The sequence below is a fragment of the Eulemur rufifrons genome, chromosome 6, assembly GCF_041146395.1.
Source record: "Eulemur rufifrons isolate Redbay chromosome 6, OSU_ERuf_1, whole genome shotgun sequence".
Lineage (NCBI taxonomy): Eukaryota > Metazoa > Chordata > Mammalia > Primates > Lemuridae > Eulemur > Eulemur rufifrons.
Genome location: NC_090988.1, coordinates 13,184,245 through 13,198,745, shown reverse-complemented (window position 1 = coordinate 13,198,745; position 14,501 = coordinate 13,184,245). Strand labels below are relative to the sequence as shown.

General features: G+C 38.9%; 1 protein-coding gene across 1 annotated transcript; it reads left to right on the top strand.

Annotated features, from left to right (window-relative positions):
- The first annotated feature begins 1,426 nt into the window (after window positions 1-1,426).
- Window positions 1,427-9,746, top strand: CRTAM (cytotoxic and regulatory T cell molecule). The gene is made up of 5 exons (XM_069468805.1): window positions 1,427-1,562; window positions 3,547-3,630; window positions 5,466-5,612; window positions 7,163-7,249; window positions 9,616-9,746. Exons 1-5 carry the CDS (start codon window positions 1,427-1,429, stop codon window positions 9,744-9,746), a joined length of 585 nt encoding a protein of 194 aa, XP_069324906.1.
- Window positions 9,747-14,501: the final 4,755 nt, after the last annotated feature.

Below are 14,501 nucleotides of genomic sequence, written 5' to 3'. Positions count from 1 at the left end.
GTTTTGATTAATTTAAATTTAAATAGTCATTGTAGCTAGTGGGTATCATATTGGATAACAGAGATCTACCAACATTCTGACCAACTAAGAAGATAAATCATTATGTGCTAGTTTCCACCTAATCAAGACAACATTCAATCTAAATGCAACTATTTATCAGTTCGTTAATTGAGAGAATAAACCTAAGTACAAATAAACCTATAAACGTACATAGTTTTAAAATATAAATAATATAATTTTTATAAATTTTATAAATAAGTATAATATAAATAAACCTAAGCACAAATAAACCTATAAACCTATATAGTTTTAAAATATATAGATAAAACTTGTTTTGTACATAAACATAATTATCTGGATTCACATATACTGTATTAGAAGATTTTAGTTACTATTGATAAATTTTATTGTATGTGTCTCCAACATTTCCCATGTTACGTTCTTATAATTTATTTCCAGTATTTCTATTTGACTAGCTTTCTAGTATTTCCATCTTTTCATCACCAGTTGCTCTCCTCTTTCTTCAGTTTTCTCTGGCATCTTTGTGATCACAGAGCTCATTTTAGCCTTATATAATAATCCATACTACTATTTCTCTAGTGTTTCCTAGTAGCTCTTCTTCCTCTTCTCAGAGCTCTTATACACAATTCAGGTATCTTTAAATGTTTGATTAATAAAATGAATTTCAAAAGTGCAGAAAATTCTTTAAGTAAACACTGAGAAGTACCCACAAATTTCATAAAGACATTACCCACTTGCCATGTCAGTATTAATATTTGTAAATTGACAGGCACAGTTGTTACATACTCCCTGGATGTGGGCCTGTTCTCTGACTGGTGAAACCTATACTAAGTTGAACCTCTGTAAACATTCCTAAGCATTTCAAAAAATATTATATAACCTTGAGCATTGTGCTTAATAAATAGCCAGGCATTGTACTAAATAGGTTATATAGATGAATTTATTAATTCTCACAAAACACTCCAAGAGGTAAATGCTGTCAGTATCTCCATTTTGCAGATAAGAAAAACAAAAACTGAGCATTAGAGAGATTAGGCATCTTGTCCAGCTCACCCAGGAGCAAACAAATAGCAACATTAGAATTCGACCCAGTCTGAGGCTGATTCCAAAGCCATCTAATTAATAAATAAGTAGATAGATATATGGATGGAGGGATGGATGGATAGACGGATGGATGTATGGATACACATAGAGACAGTGAATACCCTTTGCTTACTACTGCCGCCACACAGAGGTGCCGCATGCTGTCCTTTTAAGCCAGGCAGGTTGGCAGATGGGCAATCAGCGGGATACAGATTTAAAATCCAGAGCAAAAGCTGCAGAACACACGGTTCTGGGGTTTCTGCACAACCTCTACAAGCAGGTAGCAGCCAAATACATTCTCCAGTTTTTTTTACGGAACACAATGTGGGTAAAATTGCTCTCCGTAGTTGCAGAATTCTGTTTTTCCCCTTTCTTAGTTACTGATGAAGAGACAGTTTCAGATGCTCTGGAGAGAAGCTCTCTATCCTCTCAAGACTCTCAGCAGCCCACTAGTACTGGTAAGTGCCGAAACCATTAAGCCTTTATTTAAAAAAATCGTGCCTCCTTGGGAAGGTCACTTTTCTAATTATAAGTTTTAAGAATATTTGTATTTTAATTTTTAATAAGATCATACAGGCCCCCTTCAACTGGCTGCAGCTTTGCAGTGCCCTGGAGTAAAGGCACGTCAGGACTACTTGCTTAGTGGGATGGGCTCCGGGATAACATAAAGCCTTTCAAGTTCAGTGCCATTTTGCTTGAGATATGTATGTATACACACACACATACACACAGGATCTGACATTTGAATTTCCTCTTAAGTAAAGGACAAGGTTGAATGCATTTACGGGGAACCTCGTTTCTTTGTTTACCTGTCTAAAGCAGACCAGCCACAAAACACAGATAACAACTAAGAGCAAAGAAACAGAAGCTGGAGATTTGGTGTTGTCATTGAATAGCAAAATCACCTTTGAAGGCACATCGATTACTTGGTTGTCAAGAATTTAGGCCGTTTTTTGATGATGAGATTGAACTATAAATGCAGAAGAAATTAGAAAACCTGGATTATAAATCCAGTTTTGAGACAGTGAACCCAATCGATGGCTAACTCAGGGCATGATCATATATGTAATTTAACTTTGTATTTTACCTAGCGGAGTGTCTGGCAATAGCAGGTGCTCAGAAAATGCAGTATGAATGAATGAATGAATTTATTATGGTGCTTTAAGCAAGACAGCCTCTCCCGAAAGGCATAAATTTCTACCTGTTCTCTTTCTGTTTCAGATAGTGTCTCTAAAATAATTTCATTTGGTAGAATAAGTGCTTTCAGATCATTATCATGTTCATAGTTCTGAGTATCAGATCATATTTTTAAAAATTTGTATCCTGAATAATATTTAAAAGTAAATGTTTGGGGTTTTTAAACACTGATAAATACAACATGTACCACACAGTTTTTTTTTGAGGGACAATGGAAATTGAAAATATTATGAAGTGGAACAGCCACAACACTTGCTCTAATAATCCAATTACTGTAAACGTGTTTAGAATTTAGTTGTCTTTAAATTGGCTCGCACCACTACTAAACAATTCAATATTCTGTTCTGCCTTTTCATATATAAGATTTAAAAAATATGGTTTTTAAAATTCCCTTCAGCTTTCAATCCTACGGTTTTATTACTGTTAACAATGCCCATTTTCAGTAGAATGGGAGACTTCATTCCCCTCGGGGTCCACATAGTGGCGCTGTGCAATGGGCTAAAAAACCAGAGACTGCAGAGGGAAAAAAGGGAGTAGGAGATAAACAACAAAATCTGAAAAAAGCAGTCTCTTATTTTTATAATTTATTGTATCTAGCAAAAATGTCAGAGTACATCCCACTTTTAAGGGGACGACAGGCAGAGGTTCAAATGACAATTGAGGCTATATTTCAACATAAAAATCATTGCTTTATGCATTTCAGGCTGTAGGTTTTATATAAACAGAGCTTGGAATACCATTCCTCGGTGTTCAGTTGATATCTTGAGGCTTCCTAAAGACCTACTCCTTAACAGGCCTGACTCAGGAAGGGAGCATGGTAACAGTGGTTTAAATTTTGGGTTCTAGAGTTAGAAAAAAACAAGTTTAAGTATTGGTTCTACCACTTATTTGCTGCAGAACTTTAGGTAATTTACTTAACCACTCTAAACCTCTGTTTTCTCAGAGGTATGACAAGAAATAATACATGCCAAAAGCCCAGTTCAAGGCCTGAAATAGAGTAAGTGTCCAACAAATGTTTACCTTAAAAAAAAAAAAAAAAAAGCCAAAGTGGGCTTGGCCCTTTGCAACTGTTTTTGTAAGAAATCAGTAGTTCAAAAATGATCTCAATAATTGTTTTTTAATAAGGATCATTTAATTTGGTTTCCAAAGATGCTTTAGGAAGAATATATATATATATATATATATAGTTATATATAGTCACATACATGTGGTGTATGCTTTTATCATGTCTTTTTTTCACCTTAGTCTCAATAATGGAAGATTCTAGTACATTAGAGATGGGCAAAGAAGAGGAAGAACAAACTACTCAAGACCCCGACTTGACCACTGGTAAGTGACACCAACCATATTTAGAATAAACACTTGACATTTTAACCTCTTAATTGGTAATCCAATGACCTTTTCCAGTCCTCCTTGATGTTTCTGCCCTTGACGACATGATGGGTTAGGGTTCTCACTCCCTGGTCCCTTCTTGGTCTAGTTGCCTCCTGGCTTCTTGACATACTTTGCCTATTCCTGTTATTTCTTGCTGACCACTGCTTCTCTTTATCCATTGGCTAACTCCACTTCCTCCTCTGACTTCTTCAATGTGAGTATTTTTCTGATTTTACTTCTCCATCTTTTGTTCTTTCCTTAATTCTTAAAAAGTTTATCCATCCCCAAGATCATTCCTATTGTCACTAGGCAAAAGATTTCTATACCTGTATTTCTGGAACATTCTTCTGAGTGTTAGTCCCAGTTTCACTTCATTTTGTACATATCTCTAGTCAAATTTTCTGCCATCTCCTCAAACTCAAACTCAGCATCACTAAAGACCAAACAGCACCTTTTCCCACAAAAATCAGCTTGTCCAAAGTATCACACAGGCCCCAAACCTCAGTGTTATCTTTCACTCCTGTGTGTTTGTGTGTGTGTGTGTGTGTGTGTGTGCATGTGCACACACATATATAAAATCAGTTTTCCAGGACTTTTGAGTCTTTTCTTTCAGGAATTGTGTCCATTATCATTGCCACCCCCCAGGCTAGGCCTTCATCATCTCCTGCGTGAAGTACTGTAATTTTAGTTTCTCCTCTTCTGGTTCGTTTTTAGCATCCTACCACCAAAACACCCCTTTGCACTCTGCACGCCTGTGTTCAGAACACCTTCATGGCTTCCCGAAGTCCACAACACATAGTGTGAACCCCAGACGCCCCAAAAGGAGCAGTCTACTACCTCCCTTGCAGTCCTGTGTCTATAAAGTCTCTGCAAGACACATATTTTTCTCTGAAAACATCATCCTCTTTCAGTTGCCCTGCCCTGTTTATTTTAACTTTCCCCAGTGGAAACAGAGACCTCATCAGTCCTCTCCCTAGTCCTCCGTCAAGGCCAATATCTTCACTAAAAACTTTTCTGACCAACTTGGCCCTCAGAGACCACTCTTGCCTTTCAATCCCTGAACATAATACTATAATATAAACACATATGGATCTGGAATTTGGCATAAAGATATCTTACTTTTGTTTGTTTTTATTAATTTGTTTACATATGTAGAGAACCACCCCTAAAGTATAGGGATTTGTGTCTTCAGCAGCCCTAAACATGATGTTCTACACATAGCCAGCACTCCTTAATTACTTGTTGATTGAGATAAGGGGACCAGGACATTTAGCAAAACTACAGATCACAGACTCAGAATTCTAGCTTTAGAAAGACTTTTAAGAACTTATCTAATTTAGCCCCAAATACCTTCCCATAGGGCCACATTAACCAAGATAAATGAAGTTTCATTTTATTTAGATAGCTTCCCAAACTTTTTATCAATCTTTCTTGCTACTTAACTACACTTTGCTGAAAATTCATTCCTTACAGCTAACTTGAATCCCTTGACCATAATTTAAGTCAATCTTCTCACATGCTTTCTCTAGAAGTGAAAAATAACTACTGCAATGTCTATGTAACTTTAAAAACTTTTTCAAATCATCCCACGGAATTGCTTTGTTTGCTTGTATGCCTGTTTGCTTGTTTTTGAAGAATGAACACATGACTCTCTTTGCCTTCGAGGGTAAGCTCTTCCTCATCTCTTCATCTGAGCTGTTAGCCCACACTACACTGTGGAAGTACTGTATGTATTCCTCAGTGACTGAAAAAAACCAAAGTATCTAAAGTCCTTTCACTCTTCCTTGTAGAAGCAACTCCTCAGTATATGGAATTGACAAGGAAGAAAAGTGGCATCCTGCTGCTCACTCTGGTGTCCTTCCTCATTTTCATACTCTTCATCATAGTCCAGTTGTTCATAATGAAGCTGCGGAAAGCACACGTGACGTGGAAAAAAGGTAAGTGGCCAGAGAACCCGATGGAGGCTAGAAGATGCCAAAACAATTGGCTAGGAAAATTTTGTCAATTAAAACTTTTCTCGTTAAATGTTGCACGATCTATTTGGTAAGTACTGTCATTCAAATAAGCAATTGTTTGTTTTCTGGTAAATGTGAGCTATGAATCTCCAGGGACATAGTGTAAGAGTGCGTACCAATTGACACTGGAGTAGCTCTGGAAATTGCTATTAAATTATAGAAGCTTCTGTTCATGAAGGGATACAAAATGGAGAGCTAATTCATCCGTTCATTCAAGAGGCATTCATTGAGCATCCTCTGTGTGCCAGGCACTGTTCCAGGCAATGGGGACACAACATATCTGTCAACAAGACAGCCCCGGTCCCTGCTCCCAAGGAGTTCATATTCTAGTGGTGGCCAAGCAGAGGTTGAACATGATAGGCTGTTTCGATCCCATTCCTACTTTACAAGAATGCACTCAGCTTCACTCAACCACAATATATCAGTCATTGTTTTAAGCATTCTGATTAAAAAGTTAGCATTGTAAACAAAAAAAATATTATTTAGCTACCATAGAAGATACCCATTAAAATACATAGACTCAACCTATATCAGAGCTGGAAGGGACCTACAAAGTTATCCAGAATGACCATCTACTCAATTCATTCCATAACCATGTGTCGGGATCAAATCCCCTCCTTAATTCTGAATGATTGTCTAGCCCTGTGCTGCCCAATAAATCAGCCACAAGATGGCTACTGAGGACCTGACATGTGGCCAGTCCCTATTGGGATGTGCTGTAAGGATAAAATACACATTCCATTTTGAACACTCTACACACACATATACAGACACACAAAAGAATATGCCAAATAATAATATCTTAGAGGTATTAATTAAAACATGTTATTAAATTAATTTCATCTTCTTTTTACTTTTCATATGTGGCTACTAGGATATTTTCAATTACACGTGTGGCTTACCTTATAGTGCTATTGGGCAGTGCTGATCTAGCCACATCAGGCTCATATACCTCCAGTGACAGAGAACTCCTTATGTCCTAAGGCAAAATACTACATCTTTGAATAGCTCTGACTCTCTTAAAAGTGTCACTTGTGCTAGTTTAAAATCAGTCTCTCTGGGTATTTGGAAGGGTAATATTCTCATTATACATACACCTAGAGACAAAGTCTGACTTTTCAGCTGTTGTGACACAGTAGGCCAATGCCATAGCATTGTTTCAAAATCTCTCCACTGATGCTTCATCCCTATGATCCTTTTAGGGCTACATGAATTGTTCCTTTCTGAAAGACAACACTTGGTTCTAATCTGTGGTCAGTTGACTTCTAGGACTCATAGTGCCTAGCACAGGGCTTATAGGAACCACAGCAAACACTAAACCACTATGTGTTGAAATTAATGAGGACATGAGGCATGGGAAGGGCACAATAAGTCTCCTATTGTATAGTAACAGAGCTATCATCTTATTCAAACATACATCTCTACATGTCTGTGGCATGAGAAATTAGTAACTTAACTTTCTTTTCTTGCAGAAAATGAAATTTCAGAAAACACACTAGAAAGTTACAGATCCCGGTCAAATAATGAAGAAACATCATCCCAAGAGAAAAATAGCCAAAGTAAGTCAATTGTGTGACCTGAGATTTTAAGACTGAGGTTCATTAATGTATTAGGGTTCTCCAAAGAGATGGAACCAATGGGATATATGTATATGTATATAATACACACATGTATATATATACACACACACATATATGAGATGGGATTTATTAGGGGAATTGGTTCATGCAATTATGGAGGCTAAATCCCATGACAAGAAGTCTGTCTGCAAACTAGAGACCTCGGATGCCAGTAGCCTGGCTCAGTTCAAGTCTGAAGGCCTCGGAACTGGGAAGCCGATGGTGTAACCCCCAGGCCAAAGTCACTGGCCTGAGAACTCAAGGGACAGGGAGAGGGGATTTGGGGGGAGCCGTTGGTGTAAATCCAGGAAGCCTAGAGTTTTATTGTCCAAGAACAGGAAAGGAAGTGTGTATCCCAGCTCCAATAGATCGATCAACACATTCGCCTTCTCTCTGTTTTTGTTCTCTCTGGGTCGCAGCTGACTGGGTGGTGCCTGCCCACATTGAGGGTGGATCTTCCCCACCTAGTCCACTCAGGCTCACGTGCTAATTTCTGGAATCGCCCTCACAGACACACCCAAAAATAATGCTTTACCGGGGTTTCTAGTCCAGTCAAGTTTTTTAATCTAGTCAAGTTGACACTTAAAAGTAACCATCACAATTAATTAGTTGCCTTTAGAAAAAGAAGGGAAAAAAATCAAAACTTAATGTTTAGCACTAGAAAGTCAATCTCATAAATCACCTTGTAGAACTTAAGGAAGTTCATCTTAAACAACAAACAGTAGCAGTTAGGCTCATGTAGTGGAAAGTATACCCCTTTGGGAAGCCATCCCTGACTCCTCGCTGTCACAGACAGGGACACCCAGGACCTTATGCCCCTTCTGTGCCCCAGAGTAGCCTATGTACACCTTTATCAGTGAAGCACTTCCGCACCATATTGTAGTTTGTGCTGTTTTGATTTAGCTACCACAGTACTCCTTCAGGTGGTGAGTAATGGGATTTACACTGTGCCTTTAGATCCTAGCACAGGGCCTGACTCCAATGGAGTATTTGATAAGTCTGTATTGAATGAATGAATACAGGCTTAACCAATGCAAGCCAAAATGTGTCAGGTCTTTTGGATGACTTCATCGCAATTCCTCAGGCAAAATATGTAAAGAAAATGAAAAGAAAAGAATCTAAATTGGAAGGAGATTGTGTGTGTGTGCCTGTGTGTGTATACACACATGCGTGTACTCTTAATGAAGATGCAGAAGGCAGAAGCTAGGGCTATAGAAGAGCTGGAATCTTATACCCTCCAACCATTTTATTTTGTCCATGCAAATTAATTTATTGTACCTGCCAGGAGTTATAAGAAATGCAGTGAGCTTTGCAGCTCGATTTTATCTGTTTGATTGAGGTGTCTGTAACAAGCTTGCCTATGATACTTCTGCCTTTTTTTGGTTTTGAACTACTAGAGTGTGAAATGGGAAAAAAGAACAGATGTCCCAGCAGGGAGAGGAACACAAGTGAATTGACTGGAAAACTAGGGGTAGGAGGGGAAATGTGTGTGAACTGCATACAGTCTGTTGTATTGCAGCTCATGTTTCTATAGCATCAATCATCTCAAACTCACCTGGCAGGTAGAGAATGATGTCACTATAATGTCTATGTTGGGTCGTTTCCTATGCCATTTTTCCTAGGTAAGGGGAACCAAAACAGTGGGAGTAGTATTATGATCTCTCACAGGAAAAGAGAAGCCCTCAGCTCATCTACTAAATAAGCAGAAACTCTTGCAATTCAACTTTAATAAAATTTAAAATGAGTACCTAAACTCAGGGGCTGCCTCCCTAGAAGGGTATACCCCCAATGGCCTGCCAGTGCTCACCGGAGGTTTTACTTTCTCCTAGGCTGTCTGAGCTCCACTTTCATCCTCCTTGCCTCGGTACCCTGAAATCCAGCATTTTAACTGTATTGTTTTGCACATTTAAACAATATTCTCCAGGGCCATCTCCAGTCTCTTTGTACAGAGTTGCATAGGCTTTGAGTGGTCTGCCCAAATCCTACTTTTCCCTTAATCCCTGTTATTTTTGGTGTGCAATTTTGTTAAGGCAATATGTTGTTTTCAACAACACATGTTATTTTATAGCAGAAATGTCTGCCTATTTTATTTCAGGTTTATTAGTATATTATTTTGGTAGCAAGACTTTTTTAAAAATTAGAATATAACAATGCTTTCAGACCATTTACAGGCATCCATGAATTTTAGATTTTTAAAAGACATTAACATTGGACATAAAAATATGATGTTCAATCAAGGTGTTTCAAATAAATGGGTGCAATGTTGTTCAACATAAATATTCATCTTCAACATGTTTTTCTTTCAGCTTCCCACCCGAAGCGTTGCATAAACTACATCACGAAGTTGTACTCAGATGCAAAAACAAAGAGGAAGGAAAATGCACAACATTCAGAATTAAAAGAAAAGCAGACTCATATACCAGAGAGTATTGTGTAGTGCTCCCTGCAATAGAAAATGTGATTTCAAGGCAGCCGCAGCGTCATCTCAGCGGAGCAGCCTGTGGGGAAGAGCATAATGACTGTGCCATGGAAAACGTCCTCGCTGTGCAACGTGAGACGGTGTCCTCAGATGATAATCTGTCCCAGAGCCAGCACGACAACATGAGGACCAAACCACACACATAAAGCTCCTTGTTAAAAGGAAGAAAGAAAGAAAGAAATAACCTATTATTTCTGACACTACTTCAGAGCAGGAAGATTCTACTAAGCCTTGAGGATCAGGGTCATTGTGACCAGCTAACATCTTACCTCAAAGGGAACAGGAATGTTTAGATACTTGGCTCTAGTGGAACTGCTTTATTAAAAAAAAAATTTTTTTTTAAATCTTTCCTCTGGTCACAAAATAAAGAATTTTGGGATGAAAGTACCTAAAGATCTCTGATCCTAGGAGGCTACTTTCTTTTTGTTGTTGTTGTTATTGTTGTTCAATGTCAGCCCCTCATTTGTACATGTTTCAAATGACCCTGAGCATTCATTGAGCAATATAGCCTGGGAGTATGAGAGAAATAAATGCACGCGGAGTAGGCTTAGCCCATAAGATCCCGCTCAACTGACCACTGTCCTGGAGGAGCCAGCAGGTGGAGGTGAGTGCCGGGTCCTGCAGCTTCTGAGTCATGTGACCTGGGGCAGCTCCTTCAGCTCCCTGAACTGAGGAGGTTAGTTTCAAGACAGACTTTAAGAAGATGTAACCAACACTCACCAGGTCAGGGAGATGTGGTGCATAATAATGAATGACTCAGATGGGCAGGAAGCCTCCAGCATCCATGCCCCAAGGCACAAGGAGTTAGGTTAAAGTAGGCCCAAAGATTAGAATTTCTCAGATTTTCTTGCTAAATCATGAGAGCTGATCTGATAGACAGAGTTTTGATCTGGACATTCCATTACAAAAACACGTACAAAAGAAAATGATGAGTTTAATTTACTGATTATTGGCCTAATAGATGGTTTTTAAACACTCTTTAATAAAGAGCAGAATATATATTTGTTATTCTAGTGGTTGTGTTCTATGTTGTACGTCCTGTTTTCACGTGTGAAAGTAACATATGGCATGTCTTTTTTTTAAATTTTTTTAATAGAACAATCGTTCTTTTTTTTTGAGACATAGTTTTATTCTTTTGCCTCTGCTAGAGTGCAGTGGCGTCATCCTAGCTCATTGCAACCTCCAACTCCTGGGCTCCAGCGATCCTCCCGCCTTGGCCTCCTAGAGTGCTGGGATTACAGGTATGAACCACCACACCCAGCCTTTCTATAAGTTTATTTATACAGCAAACTCTGGCATTTATGTGGCAAATTTCTCATTGTTTGAATCTTAATAAACCAATTCTAAAATAACACACACACACACACACACACACACGTATTATAAGTTTGCAATTTGTCACAGGGGCCAGATCCAGCTGTGCTGATTTTTTTCTCTTGACAAAAATTTTTTGAACAATCACAAAATTACAGAAGAGTGTAAAGACAGCACAGAGCACTTTTCCCTCGGAATTGCTTGAGAGTAAGTTGACATGATGTCCTTCACCCTCCAAGCAGTGTAGTGTGGATTTCCTACAAACAAGGACACTCTCCTCTATAACCACAATGCAACCACCAAAATCAGGAAATTAACATTGTTATATTTCTATTAATGGTCCTCAGCCTCCATTCAAGTTTTCCCAGTTATACCAATTGTCCCAAAGCATCCAGTTCAGAATCACACTGCATTTTAGTCTCATTCAGTTTGGAACAGTTCCTTAATTTTGGCTTTACTTTCATGACCTGGTCATTTTTGAAGATTATGGGTGAATTATTTTGCAGACTGTCCTCAGTTTGGCTTTGTCTGATGTTTTCTTGTGATTAGATTCAAGTTATGCAACTTTCAGGGGACTATCACAGGATCAATGTTATGTTTATATCATTACATTTTATTTATCCTGTTGTTGATGATGTTCACTTTGAACACTTGATTAAGGTAGTGTCTGCCAGACTTTTTGGGGAGATAGATGCTTTAAGACTTCAAATATCCTGTTCCTCATCAAACTTTCAAGTTATTCATTTATTTATTTATACCTGTATGGTATATATATATATCCCTGTATAGTTGCCTCTGTCATTCAATGGGTTAAAATCTGTTACTATCAAATTAATCTATTGCTAATTTGATGATAAATTGTAGAAGGTGGCTTCCGTGTCCTTTGACATGTACTCGGTAAGCTTGGAGTACTTTCTTGCTTTCTTAAACAAGATATTCCAGGCTTATCTTAAACTTTTCCTGTTCCAACCCTGGAATCAGCCATTTTTCCAAGGATCCCTGGTTCCGTTTAGTGGAAAATGGTATTTATTATAGAAGCCCAGATCCAGCTGCCAGGTGTACTCATTGCTTTTATGGTACCATCATTCTCAAGTCCTGTCAGTGGACAGAGCTAGGGAATATATGACAATTTATGTGTATGTGTATGTGTATATGTATATAATGTGTGTATATATTTAAATATAGCTATTGAAAACCATGAGTTTTTTTGAGATTTCTCCCTTTCTGTAACTCCCTTCTCTGAGAAACATGACTTTCATCATCCTTAATATATTTACATCTTTTTTTTTAACCAATCCTCTGTATGTAACTGATCTCCCATCTTTGCTACCACCCCATTCTCCTTGAGGATGTCCTTCTCTGCCTGCTCAGGCTCTGACTCCCATTCTGTGCTCTCCTCCCTGCCCCCACCATGTGGGTGATCTCCTCACCAAGCCTGGGCTCTGACACCTCACACCAGGTGGTCCCATTGTGCAAAAGCTCTCAGCACACACTTACACACACACGCTGCTCCACGTAACTCTTCTCACCCACACCAAGTGCTGGGCAGCCCTCTGAGGGGCCCTGCCTCCTCCCCAGGCCCTGGCTCTGACACCCCTCTCTGGGGCCCCACAGCTTCCTCACCAACCCCACGGTGGACACCTACTTTGCTATACCCCACCTAAAGACTTTAGGACTGAATTGTTCAGGAGGAGAGGGGAAATAACGGAGTTAGAAGGGGAATGAGCCAGATGTCCTGCTTTCTAAGAGAGTTTTAACATGCAAACACATCAAGATTAGGCATGTCATTTATAGTTTTATGGCAGTTCTGAGTCAGAAAATATTCACCAAGCCATTAGTATTCTGAAAACATTCACATCACAGCTTGTCGTGGTTGATTAAACCTTGCTGCTGCATGGGCCTACTTTGAGTTTATGTTTGCAAGTTAATCCTCCCAAAGGATGCGACTGCTTCCATTTCTCCGGTTGCTTTTATTCAAGAGGCCAAACAATTGTGCCAGCATTTCAGTAACATGCAGAGCCGATTGTTAGAATCATCCAAGAGGATTTCATAAAACAGAGATTCCCAGGTTTGCTCTCAAGTATTGGTCTCAGTAGACCTGAGGTGGAGTTTTGGCATCTGTATTTTCTAAAAGCTCCCTGAGTGATTCCAACAGGTTGAGGAATCCTGATGTAGCACAAACCAAAAATTTTCAAAGCACAGCTGAGTTATAAATATTATCTTTAAGGTGACCATAGTGTCCTGGTGATTGCTATAAAGTGTTCATAGTTTCTTGGAGGCATAAGGACTTATGTGTCATCTAGTCCTACTTGGTATGAAATTATACCCCAATACACTGGCCAAACACTTTCTGTGGTCAATGAATGTCTAACTTGCACAGTGCCTAGCCCATGGTAGTTTCTCAATTTATATTTGGCAAATGGCAGAGGCAAGACATAAAAAAGAAAAATGATATTTACAGAGGACCAACTATGAGGCAGACACTTTTCATGGGTATTCTCATTTAATCATCATAACAGTTTTGTCAGGTATTAGGTATTATAATGCACACTTGTCACATAAGAGATGCTCTAAATTCTATAAAACAGCTTAGGAGACTACCAAGATTATATAACCAGCTGACGGTAGAACCCAGAGGCTGATCCGGTTCTGTCTGAATTCAATGTGGTGCCCTTTCTACTGCTATATTAAGATGGGAGACATCTCCAGGGAGACATTTAAGATGACATGAGATGTTGGGTGGCTGTGTCGATACCTTTCATTTGTCCCTCCATTCTCTCCACCCTTTTCTACCTGATGTGTGCCCCAGGAGACTGACACCTTGGGCTACATCAGGGGCTCCTTTACCCTCTCTCTGGCATACAGTTGGAGAATGTATAGTTCCAGCAGGGAGCAGGAAACACCTGGTGTCCAAGGTTTCCAGGGACTAACTGTGCCCCCGAGTAGAGGTCACAATTCTGGTCAAGCAGAACCAACTCTGGTTCTGGAATCTACTTATTTCCTTCACCTCCTCAGACCTAGAGGGACCCTGCACTATCTTATGTGGTTCCCCCAAAGCTTTGTATCTGGTTCATTTATAAAATCTCCTAAATTACCCAGTTTGAGTCTATCATCTGTTTCCTCCATAGACCTTGACCAATACATAGTTGTATTTATAGATGTCTTGCATCCCAGCAAATCTGAATCTAGTTTTATAGATAATCATAGAATATTATAATTAGGAAGGATTTTAGAGTTCATCTCAAGCATTTCCTAAAATGTATTTTGAGGAATGTTGGTGTCCTAGGAATGTTAATAGGTGTTGTGTGAAGAAATAAAAAAGTTGTCTGGAGTCAAATAAGTTTGAAAAATATTGAATACTGTACCTCTCTCATATAGGTAGTGCATATTAGCATAGTA